This window comes from Phaenicophaeus curvirostris, chromosome 5 (genome assembly GCF_032191515.1).
Source record: "Phaenicophaeus curvirostris isolate KB17595 chromosome 5, BPBGC_Pcur_1.0, whole genome shotgun sequence".
Taxonomy (NCBI): domain Eukaryota; kingdom Metazoa; phylum Chordata; class Aves; order Cuculiformes; family Cuculidae; genus Phaenicophaeus; species Phaenicophaeus curvirostris.
In genome coordinates, this window is record NC_091396.1 from 15,360,159 (window position 1) to 15,381,006 (window position 20,848).

The 20,848-nt window shown below is 41.8% G+C and overlaps 1 protein-coding gene across 1 annotated transcript in view; it reads right to left on the reverse strand.

Annotated features, from left to right (window-relative positions):
* Positions 1-13,403, reverse strand: part of PLEKHA7 (pleckstrin homology domain containing A7) — a 153,219-nt gene extending 139,816 nt beyond the window's left edge. Inside the window, exons 1-3 of the mRNA XM_069857687.1 lie at positions 13,287-13,403; positions 13,095-13,171; positions 12,276-12,333 (exon numbers count right to left, since the gene is read on the reverse strand). Of these exons, the coding sequence (XP_069713788.1) occupies positions 12,276-12,333; positions 13,095-13,171; positions 13,287-13,363 (212 nt within the window). The 5' untranslated portion in view covers positions 13,364-13,403. The remainder of the gene's footprint in view (positions 1-12,275; positions 12,334-13,094; positions 13,172-13,286) is intronic.
* Positions 13,404-20,848: the final 7,445 nt, after the last annotated feature.

The window sequence follows — 20,848 nt, forward strand, 5'->3', positions numbered from 1 at the left end:
GTGCCCCAGACTTTTGTAGCCCTCTGGACCCCCCAGCTGACAAAACATTTTAGGCAATGGTCGTGGAAATGCGCACATCACTGGCACTGAACACATGAGCAGATTCCTCAGGACAAAGTCCTGTTAGACACACTGCAAAGCTACTCAGAAAACCACACAGGATGACAACATGGAAAATCAGTAGGATTTGAGATATTTTTGATCATTTTGCTTATGCAGCATTTCCAGCTAAGATTCTTAAAGAGAAGATAATTGAGAGCCTCTAAGCTACGTCCTTCCAGGTGCAACAGTCCAACAGACCTTTTGTTTCTAACTACAACAAAGTTTTTAATCACTTTTGAAACCAATAAATCAGTATTTCTTTCCAGAGTCTTCCTACCTCACGTCTATTTTCTACATCCTAGTCTTGCTGCTTACAATAAAAGGTTAATTATCAGACACTGAGTGAAGCCAAGTCACACAAAACCAGGTATCTGGTCAAGATCTCAACCTACCTAAGCTGCAGTCCTTCATATGTAGTTCTCCACTGCCTGCAGAATATAAGAAAACCACATATGTGTGTACACACCCTTATAAAAGGAGTGGTAAGGGTTGGAGAAGGAGAGAATAAGAAATCACCAGGTTTCCTTATTGCCTCAGAACAGCTGTGAAGCCACACCTAAGACTGGAAGAGAGATCAGTAGTTTCAGTATGCAGCTTTTCAAGGCTTCCTCTTCAACCAGCCTTCCTCAGACACATCATAACAAAAATTCCTCTCTCCATAATTTAGCCCAAATCACTAACCTGTGCTGTCCCTGGATGTTTGCAGCTGTCTTCTGCTCCTGGAAGGAAATTCTTAGTCTCTGTACCCACCCACCTTGACTCAGCCAGTCCCCTCTCCAGAGCACCAGCCCATCATCTGGGCAGGGAACACCATTCCCCAACCCCTACAGGAAATAACTCCTCATAATCCTTGAGCAACTGAATGCTAAGAAGGTCCATCATTTACAATGTCACTGTAGTGTATGCATGCTTAAACAAATGGCATCGATTACACAGGTCACAAGTATCTCAGTTTCTTGAAACCAGGAGTACTTACCCATCAGTCAAAGTATCTAACCTACAGAATCACTTTGTACCAATTTACCGATTGTGCAAAGGAAGCAAGTGTTCAGCTCTCTATTGAAGGTCCCTCAGTTTGCAGCTACTCTAAGCCATTAATACAACATATGATACTGGATATCGTTATACAAGTCAACTTTAAAAAGGCAGCTGTGACATTTAAGAAAAGACTCTTTAGCAGGCAACTTATAAAAAAAATCCACATTATTATTAAGTACATACTAAATAGTAGCCCATTTGCATGGGTTGGTCCGCCTTTCTTCCAAGAACTCAAATTGTTGCTTTCCAGAATAGAACACCTCTAAAAACTGTTGTTATTATAGCTTATTTCGGTTTCTTTCCAGAAAAAGCATTACCTAACTATAAAGCTGGTTTTGATGCTCTGTAGAAACTGTTTTCAAGAATATAAAGGCGGGGGGAGGCATCAACCTAAGAGCTAGAAAGCTCTAAAGGGCATTCCTCTCCTGTCCCATTTCAGATTCAATACAATCTGTTGACAAGAAAGTAGCTATCCTCATGACTGATTCATAGCTTTTGAACTAGAGCTCAACCTAAAGAAAGCTGCAACACAACTGAGAAACAAGCATAGTAGCTTCATGTCAGCTGAAAACACAGGGGCTTTCCTAACACTACTATTTCACTCTAATTCTTCATTTGGGCACTCTTCACATACCACAGCACTTTGAATTTCACACCTCCTTCATATTTCTACTCACCTCTCTGGCAGGCAAGTCTTACTCTCCAATTTATCATTTTCACTACAACCTTCAATAGCCAAAATAAATGGTATGTCAAGTTAATTGGCATGAAAGCTGCTCAGCCAAATAAAACACAAAAATGAAAAATACAGTAGAATTTTTAATATATTTGCAGAGGTCAACAATTTCTCAGATTTCTGTGTAACTGCAGTACCAAGAAATCTTGTGAATACTTAGGAACTTCATTAAATCAATCAAACAGATAACTGTGCTCTATTTATTTTATATTTTCATCTATGTTTCACAAATGATGAAATTCACCAAAAACAGCACTCTCAGCACAATTCTCTAACTCTGTTTCACCCCAACGCTTTACACATACCCGATAACAGGGAGAAAACGTGTTCGTTACTAATACTAGAATTCTTGAAAGATGACATAAAAGAAAAAAGTTAATTTCTCATTAACATACCAAGGAAACCAAAAATTACCAATGTCAAACTATTCTTAAACTGACTCCGTCTGCACTACCTGCATTACCTGAATGAGTTTATTCATTTCATTAATAGAATTTCTTATTGTGCTTCTAATCACAGAAATCTTAAAAATTCATCTGAAATAAACCATCTTAAGTTTCTGTTCTAAAGGCAACAAACATAACATTCACTAACAGGTAATTATCTATAAAAAAAAAAATCACTTTTTCTCTATTCCCACATACAAAAAACCATAACTGGTCTATTTGCAAAGTACCTCATCGTAGTTAAAGAAACCACTCAGGAAACAGCTGTATGACAGCCTAAATATAATTTTACAAGTCTTCTCATCTCCTTACACAGAAAAAATTCTCATCTGTACATCAATAATTCAAAATTTCTTGTAGCTTCACTACTCACATTACTTAAAAACACAGCCTACAGCAATTTCATTTTCAGATTTTAGGTAACGCTTAATCTGACTTCAACAAACCACAGTTTACTAGAGAACCTGCTGCCTGCCTACCCCAGTGACTCTGGAACAGCATAACAGTCATCAAAGAAACCCAAATTGCTAACTGTAGTTAGCACACGAATTGCTAACTGTGGTTCCCTTATTAGATCCATCAAGGAAGGTGAGCGAGCTGTAAAGAAGTGAACTCCAGTAACTCCTGCCTCTCCAACTGCTGCTTTTCTGGCAAAGGAGTAGAAAAGTCACATTATTTATACACAGAAGGTTCAGTTTTCATCCTTGCTTTCTCTCTTTAGCCCATCTTATTTATCAGTACCACTTACCAGTTTATTTGCAACTAGTTTAAACCAATGCTTTCCAACCCTCCCACATAACTAAACTTTATATCCTGTCCAGCAGTTACTCAAGAATTTATTCTCCCCAGAGACAGCTGATCATGTATCTATCATTCACATCTTGATCCTCTTTTTCTGCAGCTTTCCAAATACCTCATCACTAAGCTACCCCTATGCTACCAGAATGATTCTATGACTCAAAGATCCAAAGTAGGCATTGAATCCAAGCACCAAGAGGTTGACCTACAGAGCATACATTTAAAACACTTAAAAAACAGCTAAAAAAAAAGTTTGCCTTTTGCCCTCTGATTTACAGTGCTTGATAAACTGCTTGTTTTTTCATTGTTCTGCATTACTTGAATATCAACACCTTAAGTTAATCAAAACAAGTCTGTCTACCTAGAAAACGGACAGAGAAATAACTGCAAAAAGAAAAGAACCAAGTAAACGTGATAGTTAAGTGAAAGTTGCTACTCAATAATTTTGCTAGTTTGAAGATGACTGAGAAACTATGACATTTTGAAACAAATGTGCAGTTTGCAAAAAGCCAGTAATTCTACATTTTTTCAGATGAAATAAAGTAGAAAATTAATAGCAACTTTTTCTGCTTTGTTATATTTGACAATCATAGTCTATACAGAGCTCCTGGAAAGAAAATCACCTGCACGTGGAAGAATCAACATATATTTTCAAAATGCTCAGTACTCTGCTTTTAGTTCAGGATATTTGGCCTCTAGGGAGTAAATAAAAATATAACAGAAGTTCTTGCTTGGCAAAGAATTGCAAATAAAATCCAGTGTTATGTAAATGCTTTGTTTCAGCGTGTTTCCAAACAAAATTTTAAAAGTTTTGGTGGGTTTGGTCGTACTTTTTATTAAACTAAAGATAAATAAAACCTTTAAAAGATACAGATAAGCAATAAGGAAAACAGGGGTTTAAACGTAAAACTTCAGGCAAAAAATCACATGCCTACTATGTGCTCATAACAACCTTTTATACCTGTATAAACAAGTCAGTGATGTTCTTGCCAAGTACTAGGTGGCAGACAACAAAAAAAGAACAGGGTTGGGCGCTTCGCCAGATTCTTCTTGGATTTTAACATCTTTAATTACAAATCTGCTTTTAAATTAAAAGTTCAGCTTCTAAGGACAGTATCTCAGAGAAGACATTGTAAAACTGTCTAATAATGCTGCAGGAAAAGACAATTAAACTACAAATAAAATGAGTTTTTAGCCACGTCCTTTACTGTTATGCAAGCCAAGGTCATAAAAAAAAACATTTTTAAAAAAGCACATCTAGGAGGCAAAGACAAAACAAATTAGATTTAACAGTAAATTAGAATACTGCATAGAATCGGATGTAAGGAAACGTGACACCACATGATTCAAGTTAGTCTTTGCAGAGGTGCTGCACTACAATACTGAAGCGGTACACTTAATCTGTACCAATGAAATGTAAATATTTGAGACAACAGCAAAGGCTGATCAGTAGGGAAGTGAAAATTCATTTTAGTAAAATCTACCTGCAGCAAACAGAACGACTGGAAAATGCAGGGCACAGAACCCATAAGAAAAACCTGCACACATGTACTTCACAGAATACACTTCTCTCTTCAATGAGGCACTTGCTGACATTGTTTAGCGTTGTCAGATTTGGTTTTTTTGTTTCCTTGTTTACAAAATACAGAAACATCTTGCATGATATATTTGCCTGCAGATAAGTAATCCTTTCAGCTAGGTCCAGCTGCTACGGAGTATAACAGCTACTGATACACTGAAAAAGCAATCTTCTTGTCTCTCTTCTGGTAGATAACAGTAACAAATAAAACAAAACTAAATATGTTGAGTGATCTATTTCCTCATCTGATGTGGTAGACATATTGCACACTTCTAAAAGCAGTCTGACATTTAACACAAGATTATGAAAACTACTTTTAAGACTGTAGCAATACCCACCTGGTACAACTGTATTTATTTTTAATCTTTACGTTTTAGATAGACTTTCAGAAATATTGAAAACCTTACTGCCATATGCAGCTTCCTAAAACATATGCACATGTTGCCCTTCACACAGACTCAGTGAATGCTTAAGTGGACACTACTTCAGAAAAGAGACTGAATGAACAATGTTTTTTCTGACGGATTCATGTTAAAGAAGCTAGAATGTATACCAAACAACATGGTGATGCTGGCAGCTCTAGAGAACCAGTATGTACTCTTGTTTCTGAGTTACAACACAATTAAGTCATATAACCCTAAGCAGACCAAAAGAACATTCCTCTGTTTCCCAGACAACTTTGATTTTCAGAGGTGTTCAACACCCAAAGCAATGTCTCAAGTAAACGAGAACTAAGCTTGAGGTATATGTTATCTTCGCTGGCCTCCTCAGGTAGTTTTCCCACACCTATGTATTTTGGAAGAAAGGCAAACAAGGGCTGACAAACCAAGCCAAGTACTTTAAAAACAAACAAAAACCAGCACCTCCCCTTACACGCTCCTCCCTCCTCCAAGGAATGCACACAACGTTCCTCTTCATTCACCTACATCACTGAATCAAACTGCACGTGGCATTGTCCTTATGCACAGTTCCAAGCTCACTCTTCCAGAGGGTACTCTGAAATTCAGGTGGCATGAAAGTACCCTTTTCCCACTTTCTGGGAGCTAAACTACGAAGTACTTATACTGTCTGCAATCATCAGCAATCTCTGCCCAGGTACAAACCTATCTGCATTTCCTTCAGTCTTTAATGAGCCATCTCCCATTTTAACTGTCATCAAGAAAGGACACTTAAATTGTTTCCCTAACTTGAATGAAACACTGATACTGTGTCTACCCAACAAATCCAACAGTCCCAGTTCAGTTCTATTCACAACCTAGAACAAAATTTACTAAGCAGGCTGTCGGATCAAACTCACAGCAGAGACCAAAGAGGAGAGATACAGAGAAACTCACACAAGCAGTTATTTACTTTTACTGTATATGGTTCTTTTTTTCCCCATTGCCCAAATGAAATTTTCTTGCAAGAAATGCAGCTCCTCTTGCTGCCTAGTTTCCTGCCAGTGAGCCAGCAGAGGCCGCCCAAGACCGCCCATGGCTTCTGCAGAACCGCGGGATGGCACATTTTTCTTCCACTTCTAGATTACGTGTCTGGGTTTTTTTCACCCGCAGAAATTATCTCAGTTAAGTCTAGCCCCCTCAAGGGCAACTCCTGACTGAGTTCTAGTAACCAGGCATAGCCTACTGATCGCTGCATATGGTGACTCTCAAGATGTATCAAAACTTAAGTTTTAGCCGTTTCTCTGGAACCATCCAGGTTTCTTCCCCTAAAAGTTAGTCCATGACATTGTACAGCACACAAAACCCTTTCCTTTTGCCAGAGACTAATCTAAACTTTGCTAGTGACGGTATAAATGTCCTGATTTTTGGTTGCGGAAGTTCTCACGTGGTCCTGGCTACAAAATTTTTATTCCAATTCAGGAACTACACCCAACTCAAACTTGCTATACACAGTAACGACAGAGTGAAGTAATTCATAGGTGAGCTGCTCACAGGTGGATTTCATATTGGTTTATATACTTACTTATACCCTAACTGAGACCTTTCATCTAAGCATGGGTTCGAGAAGGACACGATCTATACTGAAGTTCTCATTATAAGGGACATCACTACTCCTTACTCTCAGTAGTCACATGCTCCAATGTCTTTTGCTTCTACAGCAATAACAATCTCAGAAAAGAGAGCAAGCAAAAAAAAAAAAACCCTGTATTTACAGCAGTGCATTAAACACATAGAGTAAGTAGTGCTTTAGACTGCCTATATAGCCACTAAAATAAAGCGTCTTCAGCACCCTTCTAGGAGCAAGGAGCACAGGAATTTATTTCTGCAGGAAAGAAGGAACTTGTTGATTCAATTTATAAATGAGATTATAAAACAATCTTCTCAGATAATCAAAAGGACTGAACTCAATAATCCACATAGTCTCTTCCCCTTTAGGCTTCCATGATTAAATAATCATTAATTGGGTATCATTTAGCCCACTCTGGGAAAATCTGAGCTCTTGGTATGGTTTTCAGCGACACGGTATCTAAATGTACATATTTGGCACAGCAGAATCAAAGTTACAAAGGCAGACTTCAGTTTGATGTTCACCAATTTCTGTGTTCTTTGCCAATTTACTATTTCCAAATGCTTGAAACACATACCATGTGTATTTCCTAAACATAATTAAAGCTAAAAGATAAAAAAAGAAATAAAGTATAACAGCTGCAAACAGTTACAGACTACTGCTATGAACAACAGTGATTTTGAAAAAAAATTTTGTTTCTTGTACATCCAGCATTGTCCAAAGAAGAGGCCAAGTTGCACTAAAGAACTGATTTCAGAAATAGATAAACAAACGGTTAACTTCAGATACTTAAGTGCTGATTTCCACTTTTCTGTTCTGAGTTTCAGGCTACAATTCAAATGCAATATTCATAGAATCATAGAATGGTTTGGGTTGGAAGGGATCTTAAAGATTATCCACTTCCAACCTCCCTGCCACAAGCAGCGACACCTTCAACTAGATCAGGTTGCTCAAAGCCTCATCCAGCCTAGCTTTGAACACCTCCAGGGATGGGGCATCCCTGACTTCTCTGGGCAACCTGTTCCAGTGCCTCACTACCCTCACAGTAAAGAATTTCTTCCTAATATCCAATCTAAATCTGCCCTCTCTCAGCTTAAAATTGTTACCTCTGATCCTATCACTACACTCCCTCATAAGGAGTCTCTCCCCATCTTTCCTGTATGCAGATTATTACATTTGAGATGTGCAATATTGCAGCATTCTAAAACAAACTCTGTAGCAGCAGTACAGGTTTTTTAACATACTTCAATACAAGACAGGTTAGGTACCTAATACTGAACGAATGGATGCTTTCACATAAGTACTCATCTCAGTCTTTCAAAGCTGTAAGAAGTTAACAAAAAAAAGCATTCCAGACTTTAAAATCTTTTGAACTTAGGCCTAAGTCTTCTGGATTATCAGAAAAATATAATATACAACCAGAAACAAAAGCCTGAACTATAATGCATACACACACTGTTTTTCCATCAGTCACTACTTTCCCTGCATTACACACCTCCTTCCCCGAAGAGGAGTCTGCCAACCACACTTACCATCTCATTCACAACAGCAAGCCAGCTAGCAGAAACCAGGGCATTGTTAGATCCTCATTCAATTTAGCATATGCTCAGCAACAACATCCCTTCTGCAGTGACTCTACCATAAAGCAGTTTCCCAACAAACACAATATATTTTAAAAGCATCAGCAAAGACAACAAACAAACACAGCACAACATCAGCGATACTTTTAGACAAAGAAACACTTAGTCCTAACACTTAAATCAATGTTCCTCCTCAAATAGGTTGACATACCTAGCTAACTGAACACTGGGGGGGTGGGGGTGTTGTTTAAAAAAAAAAGTAAATTGCTGGTTTTACACATTTTTGTCACTCAAAGAAAAGAGGAAACATGTAACAATGAAAAAAAACTTAACGGTTCACAAGCAATGGTGACCAAATTGCAACCTTTCACAATTGGTATCTACATTGAGTACAGCTGATTATGCCATGTCTTTAGTTGATGAAGAGTAACAAAGATGCTGAGGCTATCTACATGAATATGCATAAAGACAAAACTGTAGAAAAAGCTGTCCCATTTTCTCTGTAGGACAAGCTAAGTTGCAAATAAGTTGCAAAAGAAACAGTGAGATTTTGCCAAAGCTACCAAATGGAGATCCAGAAAAATCAGTTTATACACCATTCATTTGATGTTTAATTTTGTCATTTTAGGATAAGAGGCAGGACTGCACTAATAAATTTTGCCACTATCAAGAAAACCTGAAGAATAATCAGACTAGAGAATATCATTCATGAAGACATGGATGTGCATAAATAGGAACAACTAGGATGTAGCTTCATATGTGACTTCCTAATATAAATTACAGTCTTAAAGCAGTAAAGGAAAAGAAAGATCTGTATCAGGCAATTGGCAGTATTCACAGTGCTGTCAATACAAGTCTTCCCCAAATAGGCCAAAAAGCAAAAATACACAAATCTGAGAAATTTTTAAAGCCAACAGCCTCACAAAAGTTCATTCTGGCATAAGATTCTGGCCACTTACATGCAACAAAGATGACTTCATATTGCAAGAGCTGCAGAGAAGAACTGCAGGATAATCAAACAGATGAAGAGCCCGGAAGGATAAGCGCAGCTTATTTAGTTGAACAAAACAAGACTAAGAGGGGATGTGACTTCATACAAACTTCTCAAGTAAATAACTGAAGGGAAAACAGTTCCCCTTAAATTACAGAACAGCACTGACACACACACACACACACACACAGACACAAAACCCCCATATTATAAACCAGAGCACATTTATTTGAAAAACTTCTATCCATCAGAAGTTGAGTTCTGGAAATTTTCAAACTGGGAATTTTTTTCCCAGTATGTGGTAAGGGAAGGAGAGCTTACCTGGGTTTGATACTAAGCTCAACCAGCTTATAAACCTCTGTTTTACTAAATGATGTTTCAAGGTTGTCCATAATACTGAAGGAAGTAATAAAGACATGGAAGTAAATGGATACAGGATTAATTTTTTAAAATCAAAAAGAAGCTCACGTTCAATGTTGTAACTAACATTTTGATTACTGCTGTACTAGGAATCAAAGTAGAGATAGCCTATATGCATTTAAATAAAACATTTGATACAATGTCTCTCATGATGTTATTTAAAACAGAAATAATACTTAGCAATATTTTCATTTCAGTAATACTTTAAAATAGAAATAAGACTCACGAGATACACAGAGAAGTTGACCAAAGAGGAGAAATTACAATAGGCTGTATTAATAGTGGAAATTATCACAACAAAGCAGGGTTACTCCTAGCATTCCTGCTGACACCCTTCAATAAATTAATAGCCAAAGAGTGAGAACATTCTCACGCAATTTATACACTAGACTGGAATCTATCACCAGTACAAAGAGAAGTGGGTAGTTACACAGAAGAGCTCATGGCTTTGGTGAGCTGGAATGCCAGAAAATGTAGTACATACTAGTACAATAGGTGAAATTATATGTTTGGGGACCAGTAGCCTTTTCTGTAAGCTGAGAACTCATCATGGGGAAGCAACACAGGAGGAAAGAATAGAGCAGTGAAGTACAGAAATCCTCATCTAAGGATGCTTACGTTTCCATGAGCACAAGAGGAGCTCAATATGTTCATGGAAATAAAACTGAGAAATTCCACTTGGCTCAGGAAGCTTCTGAGCTGAAAATAGAGAGGCTAGAGCAGCGCTGGAGGAAATAATCACTGCTGAAGAGGACACTGTATCAGGTGATTTTGGGTGTGAAGCAGTCAGCTGTACGTTTGTATGTAAAAAAAAAAAATTGCTGTTGCTCCTCCTAAAACTTTGCTTAGCTAAATACAGTCAGGCTTATCCAGTTGCTCTGTAAAACACACATTCCTTTCCCTATTTCATTTCCTGCAGCGAATCCAGTTCAAGCTAAATAATGCTATTAGCACAAGTTATGACAACACACTGTATGCAACTGTAACTTAACATATCAGAAATTGAAAGTTTTGTAATTGCCTGACAAACAAGACATGATAATGGTCTTTCAAATACAGCAGCTGGGAAAAGGAATCTAAGCTGCTCTAAAATTTTACCTGTGAGCTTTTGGAAAGGACAGAAAAGCAAATAGATGTATTCCTACAAAGAGCAAAGAAGTTTGTGTTGGAATACCTGTGTAAATGACCTGTTCACGTTACATTTATAGTCCCTATAGCTATCCTATTTTAGAGTTCCCCCAGCCACCAATGTAAGTAAAAGAACTTTTATTCACTGGGTTTTTTTTCAACATGCTGGCCACAATTAACAGGTGGCTGCTAGAAGCGGTATTCAGACGCTCTCCAACACCTCGCTGCTAGCTCCTGTTCACTAGTCGAGGACTAAGCTAACTGCCCAGTCCAGCACTGTAATTAATTCTCTGGCTCAGGCAAATAGGGACTGAGGTGTTTGTTCCCCCTTTATAGCGAAAAGAAGCATGGTTCAGGATCATCTGGAATTTTATATCACAAGCATCCTATATTGTGTGAGATATTTATGATGCTATCAGTTGATCTCTCCTTCACCTGTCCCATTACTGTTCTGAAGTTTGATCTTTACTAAAACTCTCAAGTTTGACAAAGGTTTTGGGCTACGCTCTGCAGGCATTACCATCACACAGCTGCCAGCACTTACATGGGACTGCACTTGGTGACCTGGGGTAACCATTCCACTCCTGCACTGAGGCAATGTGTGTTTTCCAACCTTTTTCTGCTGGTTATTAGAGAAATTCATTGAATTTATCATGCACTTGGATCTCCAAAGGAAAATGCAAAGACATCATAAGCAACACCCAACTCTACAGCAAGGCTCCTTCAGAGTTTTACCAATTCAATTAAATCTCTACATCAGCATTTACATTTAGAATCATTAGGTTGGAAAAGTTCTCTTAGATCATCGAGTCCAACCATTCCTATCTGCCACTAAACCATGTCCCTGAGCACCTTGTCTACCCATCTTTTAAACGCCTCCAGGGACACAACCACCTCCCTGGGCAGCCTCTGACAGTGCCCGATGACCCTTTCTGTGATTTTTTTTTTTTGGGGGGGGTGGGGAATGCCTTATTTAGTTAACGTTTGAAAGATGCCCTCTTAGTTATCCAATTTACTGCAATGGCCTTGCATCTCATAGAATGAAAGAGCCTTAACAGGCAGCCCACCCCAGCTTTCAGCCGTTCTCCGAATAAGCCATGCTACATAAAAAACACGAGGACCACCTCCAGCGCAAGTTCATCGCTGGGAAGAAACGCTGAAAGCCTTTCGCTCGCAGAGACTTCCCAGCGCGGCACCCGCAGCCACGAGCCGCCGAGAACAACCTGAGCCACCGACCGCACTTTAAACACCGAGAAACGGCGGGGGGAGAGCCGGGGGACGACAACACAAGAAACCCAACGAGAGGCGAAGAGGCGCCTGCGGGGGAGCCTGTTGCTGACCGCCCGGAGCCCTCCCGCCGCCCGACCCGCACGCGTCGCCGTCGCTTTCCCCCGCGTCGAGGAATTCGCCGGGAGGAGGCGGCGGGCGGGGAGGGGGAAGCGGCACTCACTCGATGAAGTAGCTGGCGCCCTCCTCCGAGAACCCCTCCTCCCAGCCGCGGGGCAGGTCTGCGAGGAGAGGGAGAGAAAGAAAAGGAGGGGGGGGGGGGGCGTGAGAACTTTGGGGAGGGAGCAGAGCTTGGGGAAGTCGTGAGATCTTGGGGGTAGGAGAGTGAGCGAGTGAGCTCTTGGGGAGGGAAAGTGAGATCTTGGGAATAGGAGAGTGGGATCTTGGGGAAGGGGGAGAGTGGGATCTTGGGGAAGGGGGAGAGTGGGATCTTGGGGAAGGGGGAGAGTGGGATCTTGGGGAAGGGGGAGAGTGGGATCTTGGGGAAGGGGGAGAGTGGGAACTTGGGGAAGGGGGAGAGTGGGAACTTGGGGAAGGGGGAGAGTGGGAACTTGGGGATAGGAGAGTGAGCTCTTGGGGAGGGGGAAGAGTGAGCTCTTGGGGGGGGCGGGAGAACTTGGGGAGCGTGAGAACTTGGGGAGGGGGCATGAGATCTTGGGGAGAGGAGAGCGAGCTCTTAGGGAGAGGAGAGTGAGATCTTGGGGGAGGGCGTGCGAACTTGGAGGAGAGAGTAAGATCTTGGGGGGGGCGTGAGTACTTGGGGGGGGGGGACATGAGAACTTGGGGAGGGGGCGTGAGCTCTTGGGGATAGGAGAGCGAACTCTTGGGGAGGGGGGAGAGTGAGCTCTTGGGGAGGGGTCGTGAGATTTTGGAGGGAAGAGTGAGATCTTGGGGAAGGGGGGCGTGAGAACTTCAGGGGAGAGGGAACTTGGGGGGCGGAGGGTGCGGAAAGAGTGAGAACTTGTAGGGGGCGAGCACCCACCTGAGCGCAGCATGTGGCCGGAGTTGACGGGCTCGCCGGTGCGCGGGTGCAGCCAGGTGGTGGTGCGGGTCAGGTCGCTGCGGGGGGGAGAAGCGGCAAACACGCACCTGTTAGGAGGCGCGGGGCGGGCAGCGCCGGGAGCCGCCCCCCGCCCTCCCGCCGCCCTCCCCTTCGCCCCCGCCTCGCCCTTACTCGATGAAGAAGACGCGCCCGTCGCGGCAGACGCCGTAGGACCAGTGCTCAGGTAGCGCATCCCGCCCCGCCGCCATGTTCGCCGTGCCGGGGCGGCGGTGCGGGCGCCCCGCTCTGCTCTGCTCGCCAGCGCCACCGCCGGCCGCGCCGCCCGCCCCGCCGAGCCGCCCTTTGTCCGGGGCCGCGCGGACCCCGCGGGTCACCGCAGGTGTGGGGGCACCTGCCCCGCCCCGAGATCCTCCCCCCGCCCCGCCACCGGTGGGACGCGGGGGCCGCGAGGACGTTGAACCTCGGCACGGCTGGAAGAGAGCGGAGAGGCGATAACGCGCGGTGGGCAAAGCGGAGTTGTCGCCAGGGAGCCGCGCCGGTCCCCGCGTGCATCCACGACCTCGAGTGCTGCCGTGAGGGAGCCCGCGGGGTGAATCGGAGCTACGCGGTGTTACCGGCCGGGTCACACCGGCGGCTGGAGAGCAAGAGCAGCGGCTGAGAGAGCTGGGGGTGTTCAGCCTGGAGAAGAGGAGGCTGAGGGGAGACCTCATTGCTCTCTACAACTACCTGCAGCGAGGTTGTGGAGAGCAGGGAGCTGGCCTCTTCTCCCAAGTGACAGGACAAGGGGCAGTGGCCTCAAGCTGCGCAAGGGGTGGTTCTGACTGGACATGAGGAAAATAATTTTCACAGAAAGGGTCATTGGGCACTGGGATTGCCCAGAGAGGCCGTGGAGTGACCATCCCTGGAGATATTTAAAAAGACGGGTAGACAAAGTACTCAAGGACATGGTTTACTGGCAGACAGGAATGGTTGGAGTCAATGATCTAAGAAGCCTTTTCCAGCCTAAGTGATTCTATGATTCTGTTATCTCCACCGGTGCTGGGGAAGCTACGGCCAAGGACAGGGTGCTCCAGGAAAAGCTGCTGTCCCTTGAAAATAGGATTTAGGAAGAGAGAGGCACTGGCACAGGTTGCCTAGGGAAGTTGTGGATGCCGAGGAAACCTTAGAGCAACCTTCCAGTACCTGAAGGGGGCCTACAAGAAAGCTGGGGAGGGACTGTTTAAAATGGCTTGTAGTGATAGGACATGGGGCAATGACTATAAACTGGAGAGTGGCAGATTTAGACTAGGCATAAGGAAGAATTTCTTCACCATGAGAGTGGTGAGACACTGGCACAGGTTTCCCAGGGAAGCTGTGGGTGTGCTATCCCTGGAGGTGTTCAAGGCCAGGCTGGATGGGGCCTTGGGCAGCCTGGTCTAGTGGGAAGTGTCCCTGCCCACCACAGGGAGGTTGGAACTGGATGGACTTTGAGGTCCCTTCCAGCCCAAACTATTCTATGATTCTATGGACAGGACAGGACAGTGGGTGCTATTGGCCAGGCTGCCACACAGCAGGGCCCTTGCATGTCCTCTGTGCCAGCCAGCAGAGTGACAATGGGTTCTGGGTGAGGGGCCCCAGCCTGTGCTTTGCAGCCCTGGCTTGGCAATGGTAATAACTGCACCAGCCTTTCACGAGGAGGGCAGCAGTGGTAGAGCCAGGCGTGGCTTTATGGGGTTTTTGAAGTTCTGATACCAGGGAGAGTGAAGGATCAAAAAGCAAGGAAATGGAATGTTTGCTAGCTCAAGATGGAAGGCGAATGTTACATGGGGGAAAAACGTGCTGGTAAGAGGGGTGTGGAAAGAGTAGATCAGCTTGACTTGGGGCATGTAAGTAAAGAAAATCAGAGAACAACTGAGGGCACAGCTGTGGGGGAGAGAGAGAACCCACAGAGCAGGAAGAGTGCAAGAGGACAGAGTGCTGCAGTACTGGGAAAATAATACATGTATACTTTTTCTAAATAACAAAAGACATCATCAGAAGAAAGCCTAAGGCAAGAAAAGCAACAGCAATGACAAGAGGGGCGACCTTCGTCTATTTCATAGGGGTTTCAGACAACATGCAGGTATGGCCCCATTGTGTGAGGCTCCCTTTTTGGCCACTGTTGGAGAAGATGACACTATGCTAGACCAAGAATGATTGTTATGTGCAACACATTACATGTCGGAAAATGGTTTGATTTCAGTTGCGCATGAGGAAGCATGAGCTTGAAATCAAGAGTTTGGTGGGGGTTTTGTGAAAGTCTTGCAGAATCTTACACCTGCAAAACCACTGTTAACAACTGTAGACTAATTTTCCTAACCATATGCCATCAAAAATTCTTCACCAATATTGCCACTCTCTAACAACTCACAAAATTTTAGTTTATCCACAATTAAAAAGCTGAGAGAGTGCAATCTAGCCCTTTATCCTAAGTAAGAAGTTTGGTTAAAATTTTTAAAATTAAAACTTCTGTGCTGCTCTTTTTTTTAAACTGTAGCAATTTTCAGTCATTCGGGTAATATTGTGATTAGATGTGAGTTATCACAGAACCCACTAGAAGGTCAGTTCTCATGCAGTTACAAAGTAAATCAAATACAAGGTGCTTAGTGTCATTGCATGTTTAGATCTGTGCAGAAGAGAGAAAACAAACTCTTGGTCTGGAGAGATTAATTTACCTTGATGCTGTGAAGCAAGTTATTCATGCTGTCAGCTGCATGGACTCATTGAAGTTGGCTTGTAACTCTACCACGCTTTGATTACTAGGCCACTGTGACAAGATAGCTTCCTCACTTATAGTGAGTAGTAACTTAATTGAATAAAGATTATTGTGTTACGGACTTCAGGTCCAAAGAGCATTTGTACTGGATCAAACTGGATGTCTATTTAGCCTAGTATTCTGTGTCAGATCTCAAGAAGAGTAGGTGCCAGGAAAGAGTGCTAGAGCCAGACAATCATATGCAACTACCCAGTTTTCTACCCTTCTTCCTTTAACTCCAGCATGTACATCTAGTGCTTGCCTTCAGAAGCTCTGAGCTCAGAAGGCTATTGAGCAAGACATTGTTTCCACATGCAACTCCTAAGAGATATCTTCTATGAACCTGTCCAGGATAGACCCCATATAATTTTTATTATCCCAAACAGCCAGTAGCAATATGTTCCTAATGCTCATCTCACCTGAAATGTATATGAAGAAACACCCGTTGTTTCTTTTGAACCCTGCACCTATTTAATTGATTCTTCTCAATTCCTGCAACGAAAGAGACCATGGTCACCTAGTGCAGCCTCCTACAGCATCAGAACTGAATTTAGACCAGGTGGCTCAGGCCTTTGTCCTGGTAGGATCTGAAAACCTGCAAGGACAGGAATTCCAGAGCTTCTCTTAGAAACTCATTCCATGGCTAAAGGAAGTGAAATATGCTGTTCAACAAGATTTAAGGGTCTAATAAAAGCTAAGTTATTTGAGGCTTCATTTGTTGATAACTGGATAATTCAAGGAAACATGCCGAGATCTCTGAATACTGCAAGTTTGAACCTACATTTGGCAGCTTTATATGAATGCAGTACTAGTGTTACTTGTTCTGTCTGCATCCCCTAGGAGCACTTTTTTTGGATGGCTTTGTTAAGTTCATGCTGTCTTGGGAGAACAGTGATTATATTTTAAAGTATACCAAAATCCATATCTGTACTTTGCTATTTCCAGAATAAAATCAAACAACTAAACATGAACATCCTTTCTACCTCGTTCCTTTCCTTTCTTTTCAGCCCCTGCCCTTACAACCCAGCTTCACCCTATCAGTGCCAACATCCAAATCTTCTCATTTTCCTTTTTTCCCCACTGCTAGTGCACACACCACCACCAACTACCCCATTTAGGTGTGCATGTTTCCCTGCACTTTTTCAACCCTTCATATGCTAAAAGTGTTCAATAAAACAAGGAGTAGGAATCTGGAAATAATACTGGAGACATTATATAAGAGTCTCCAACCAAAAAAAGAATTAAAGTATGATTTCCATCAGTTATAATTAAATCCAGTGTCTAGGGGGTAACAGAATCACAGCTGGATTTCAGGCTGCTGTGTACTCTAATGATCTATTTCCTATTTTTCTGAGAATTGAATATAATTGAATTTGGTGGTCTTAGAGGTCAGAAGCTGCTGCTGTTTTGGGAAACTTAACTTAAATGAGATACAATGCATAGAAAAACCTGCTAGTTATGACTTTTCCATCATGGCCTGTACGTTTTTTAAAGGACAAGCACAACTTCTAAAAGGTGTGAGGTCAGACAGAGGGAGAACTTTTGAGGAGCAATGAATCTGAATTATTAAAGTGTGGTTAAGAAACCTCATAAGCCATAACGCAAAATGTGTTATATGCCTTTTAGCATGATTCACCAGCTGTGCTCAGAAAAGCTGAGAATTAAAATTACAAAAGGTTTCATGGTGAGACAGATCAATTTGCAAGACAATTTTGGAGCAATTTGCCCAGTTCCTTTTCTGATTACACTCAGGTATAGGTTGTGCAACCAAATTGTTCTTCAGGATTGTGCAGTGAGAATCCCAGCAGCAAGTGCTTAAGAGACCAGAAATCAAGAGGCTGATTCATATAGGTAGAAGGACACGTTAATCATAAAATAGGGGACATAAGAGATCTTGGAGAAATTAGGCAGATTCACATTGCAGGAAAATTTCTGATGCCATTTCGGCAAAATGGCAATGCTTTTCAGAAGATAGGGGAACTTCGCTAAGGAATAGATATGGTCTGTTTGTTCAAATGAGGGAAACAACTCTCACTGTTGAACTCTGAAGCAGCATGGGAAAAAGCCATCTGAAGACAACAGTATTAACGATTCCAAAAACAGCACAATAAGAATAACAGATTCCCTTGTCTCTGGGTAACTCAAGGAGACAGGCTGAGGTCCCCAACTGCTGCAAGTTTGAGCCCACAAAAACGGTAGACTTAAGACACTTAGGACACTTCTAGGCAGAGTCTCTTCAAAAGGAATTATAAAAAAAAAAAAACCATGTATGTAATTGATTACCAAATGTCAATATCTCTTTGCAGAATAAAAACATTAGTGTCACCAGCAGAACTCTTAATAGTCTTAAAAACAAAAAATGGCCATGCACACCAAGAGGCAGTGTCAGTCTGTAAGATAAAGGAACACCATAAAGAAATAGATCCAACATGCAAACAGATTTAATGCTTTTTTGAGTCGGAGATCTACGAATTGTTTACAGCAATAAAAGGGCAATATAAAAATATTCAAGTGAAAGAAAAACCAAATATTACTTTACTAGGTACAGAAGGCAAACAAGATAACAAGATTGTTATTGTATTCTTTCAAAATGAAAATATAGTTACTGGGTTTTAGTCCATACCAATCAATTTTATTCTGTGTTTATCCATTTTAGAGCAAGTAGCAATTAGCTTGATTCATGCCAAGATAAATTTAAAGATAGATACTACAAAGTAGACTTCCCGAATGTAATTAGTAGTAAAACAGACTAAGTAGGAATGTCGTGGTGTGGCCTTCATCCCCAATTTCTAAAGGCTGTTCTAGACAGAACTTCTGTCAGGGAGATTCAAAGTATACTTAGTTTTGTCTCAGATAAGAAGCTATGAACAGATGATCTTACAAGATCCCTTTTAGCCTAGATTTCTATGAAAACAGAAGCTGATTAAAAATGTTAAGATCTTTAGAAACAGATGAACATCAAAAACTGTCATCATCGATAACTACTAAAGAGCCCCGTTATTGCGTGCCTGGCAACCATTTGAAATTAAAGATCTTTGTTATTTATAAGAAGAGGAAGGACAATCCCTGATGTAGTTAAGAAAGATAAGCAACTTGCACAATGGTACTACTGATGGCATGACTATATATAGAGCACATGCTCATTCACAGGCTGGAATGTGAACCACACAATCCACAGAAGTCAGGAGAGCTGGGCACAAGGAAGGGTGGTGGGAGTCACAAAATATGTACGAAAGTTAGGTAAACTGTCTGCAAGATAGCACACTTTTCCAGCCTCAGTATTTTCCGGGACAGGATTAATAGATATTGCTTGCAATGCCAAATAAATGTTGTATGGGACAGGACAAGTATTGTCCAGTAGATTTTGTTTTATCTTTTCATAAGCATTGACATTAAGCAAAACATATTTTGCCTTTTGTGCACAGCCCAATTTATGCTGTGGGTAAAATGCTGGAAAATTTTAGATTAAGTACTATTTTTAGAGCCTTTTCCCTTGCAAAAGATATGTTTCCCTAAATTTCTGAGACTTGTGTCAAGCAATAGAATTCTATGAGTGCCAGAGGATAAATATAGCTCATAAAACAAGAAAGATTAAATAATGGTAAACCTATTGTTGAGGGAATCCCAAATACAGAAAAAGGAATTATTCATTCTCCTTGCCACTGGAAAGAATACAAGCAAATTCAACTTGTATCCACAGTTCCTTTGAGGAAATTATGTAATGTGGCAGACATCATACAAGAATCATTTTCAGGCTCACTGTATACCTATGCAGTATGACCTGACTGATGACTGCACACAGGGATCAGCCAAGATAATAACACTGCTGAGCAAGACAAATGGGAAAACGACATTGAGAAGGCAATACTTGTGATGCATAACAAATCCGAATTTTTTCTTGCAAAACATGCTGAACTCTCCTAGGAGTAAGAAAAATGGTAACTACCTTTAGTTTAAAAGTTTTCTTTTCCAAAACACTGTCAGTATTTAAAAGTGTGTTCATACTGAAAGTACCTTTTGTGGAATCCAGCAGATACTGAATCATAGAATCACAGAATAGTTAGGGTTGGAAGGGACCTTAAAGATCATCTAGTTCCAACCTCTCCTGCCATGGGCAGGGACATGCCACTAGATCAGGCTGCCCAAGGCCCCATCCAACCTGGCCTTGAACGCCTCCAGGGATGGGGCAGCCACAGCTTCCCTGGGCAACCTGTTCCAGTATCTCACCACTCTCATGGTGAAGAAATTCTTCCTTATGCCTAGTCTAAATCTGCCACTCTCCAGTTTATAGTCATTGCCCCATGTCCTATCACTACAAGCCATTTTAAACAGTCCCTCCCCAGCTTTCTTGTAGGCCCCTTTCAGGTACTGGAAGGTTGCTCTAAGGTTTCCTCGGCATCCACAACTAGTCTAAATCTGCCCTTCAGTTTATACCTGTTCCCTCTCGTCCTGTCACCACAAGCCTTTATGAATAGTCCCTCTCCAGCTTTCTTGTAACCCCTTTCAGAAAGATGGAGAGGGACTATTCATAAAGGCTTGTGGTGATAGGACGAGAGTGAACAGGTATAAAATAGGGAGGGGCAGATTTAGGCTTGATATAAGGAAGAATTTCTTCACCATGAGAGTGGTGAGTTACTGGAATAGGTTGCCAAGGGAGGTTGAATATCTTCAAAACAATTTTATTTTCCTTACAAACCTTGATTTTTTAAGACATTTACCTTTTAGATGCCAACATATAAATATATCCAACTACCTCTCTCACCTAAATATCCTATTACCCAAAAGGAACCGAGTTAAGCTTGTCTCCTGAAATGTACAAAAATGCATACGAAAGCAGAAATTAACGGATACATTTCCTAATGAGTAGGTCAATTTATAGTTTTCTGTCACGCAAGTTTTTGTGATTACTGTGTTTACTCCTCTCAGTTCTCTTCATTTTGTCTCTTTCGCATTTCACAAA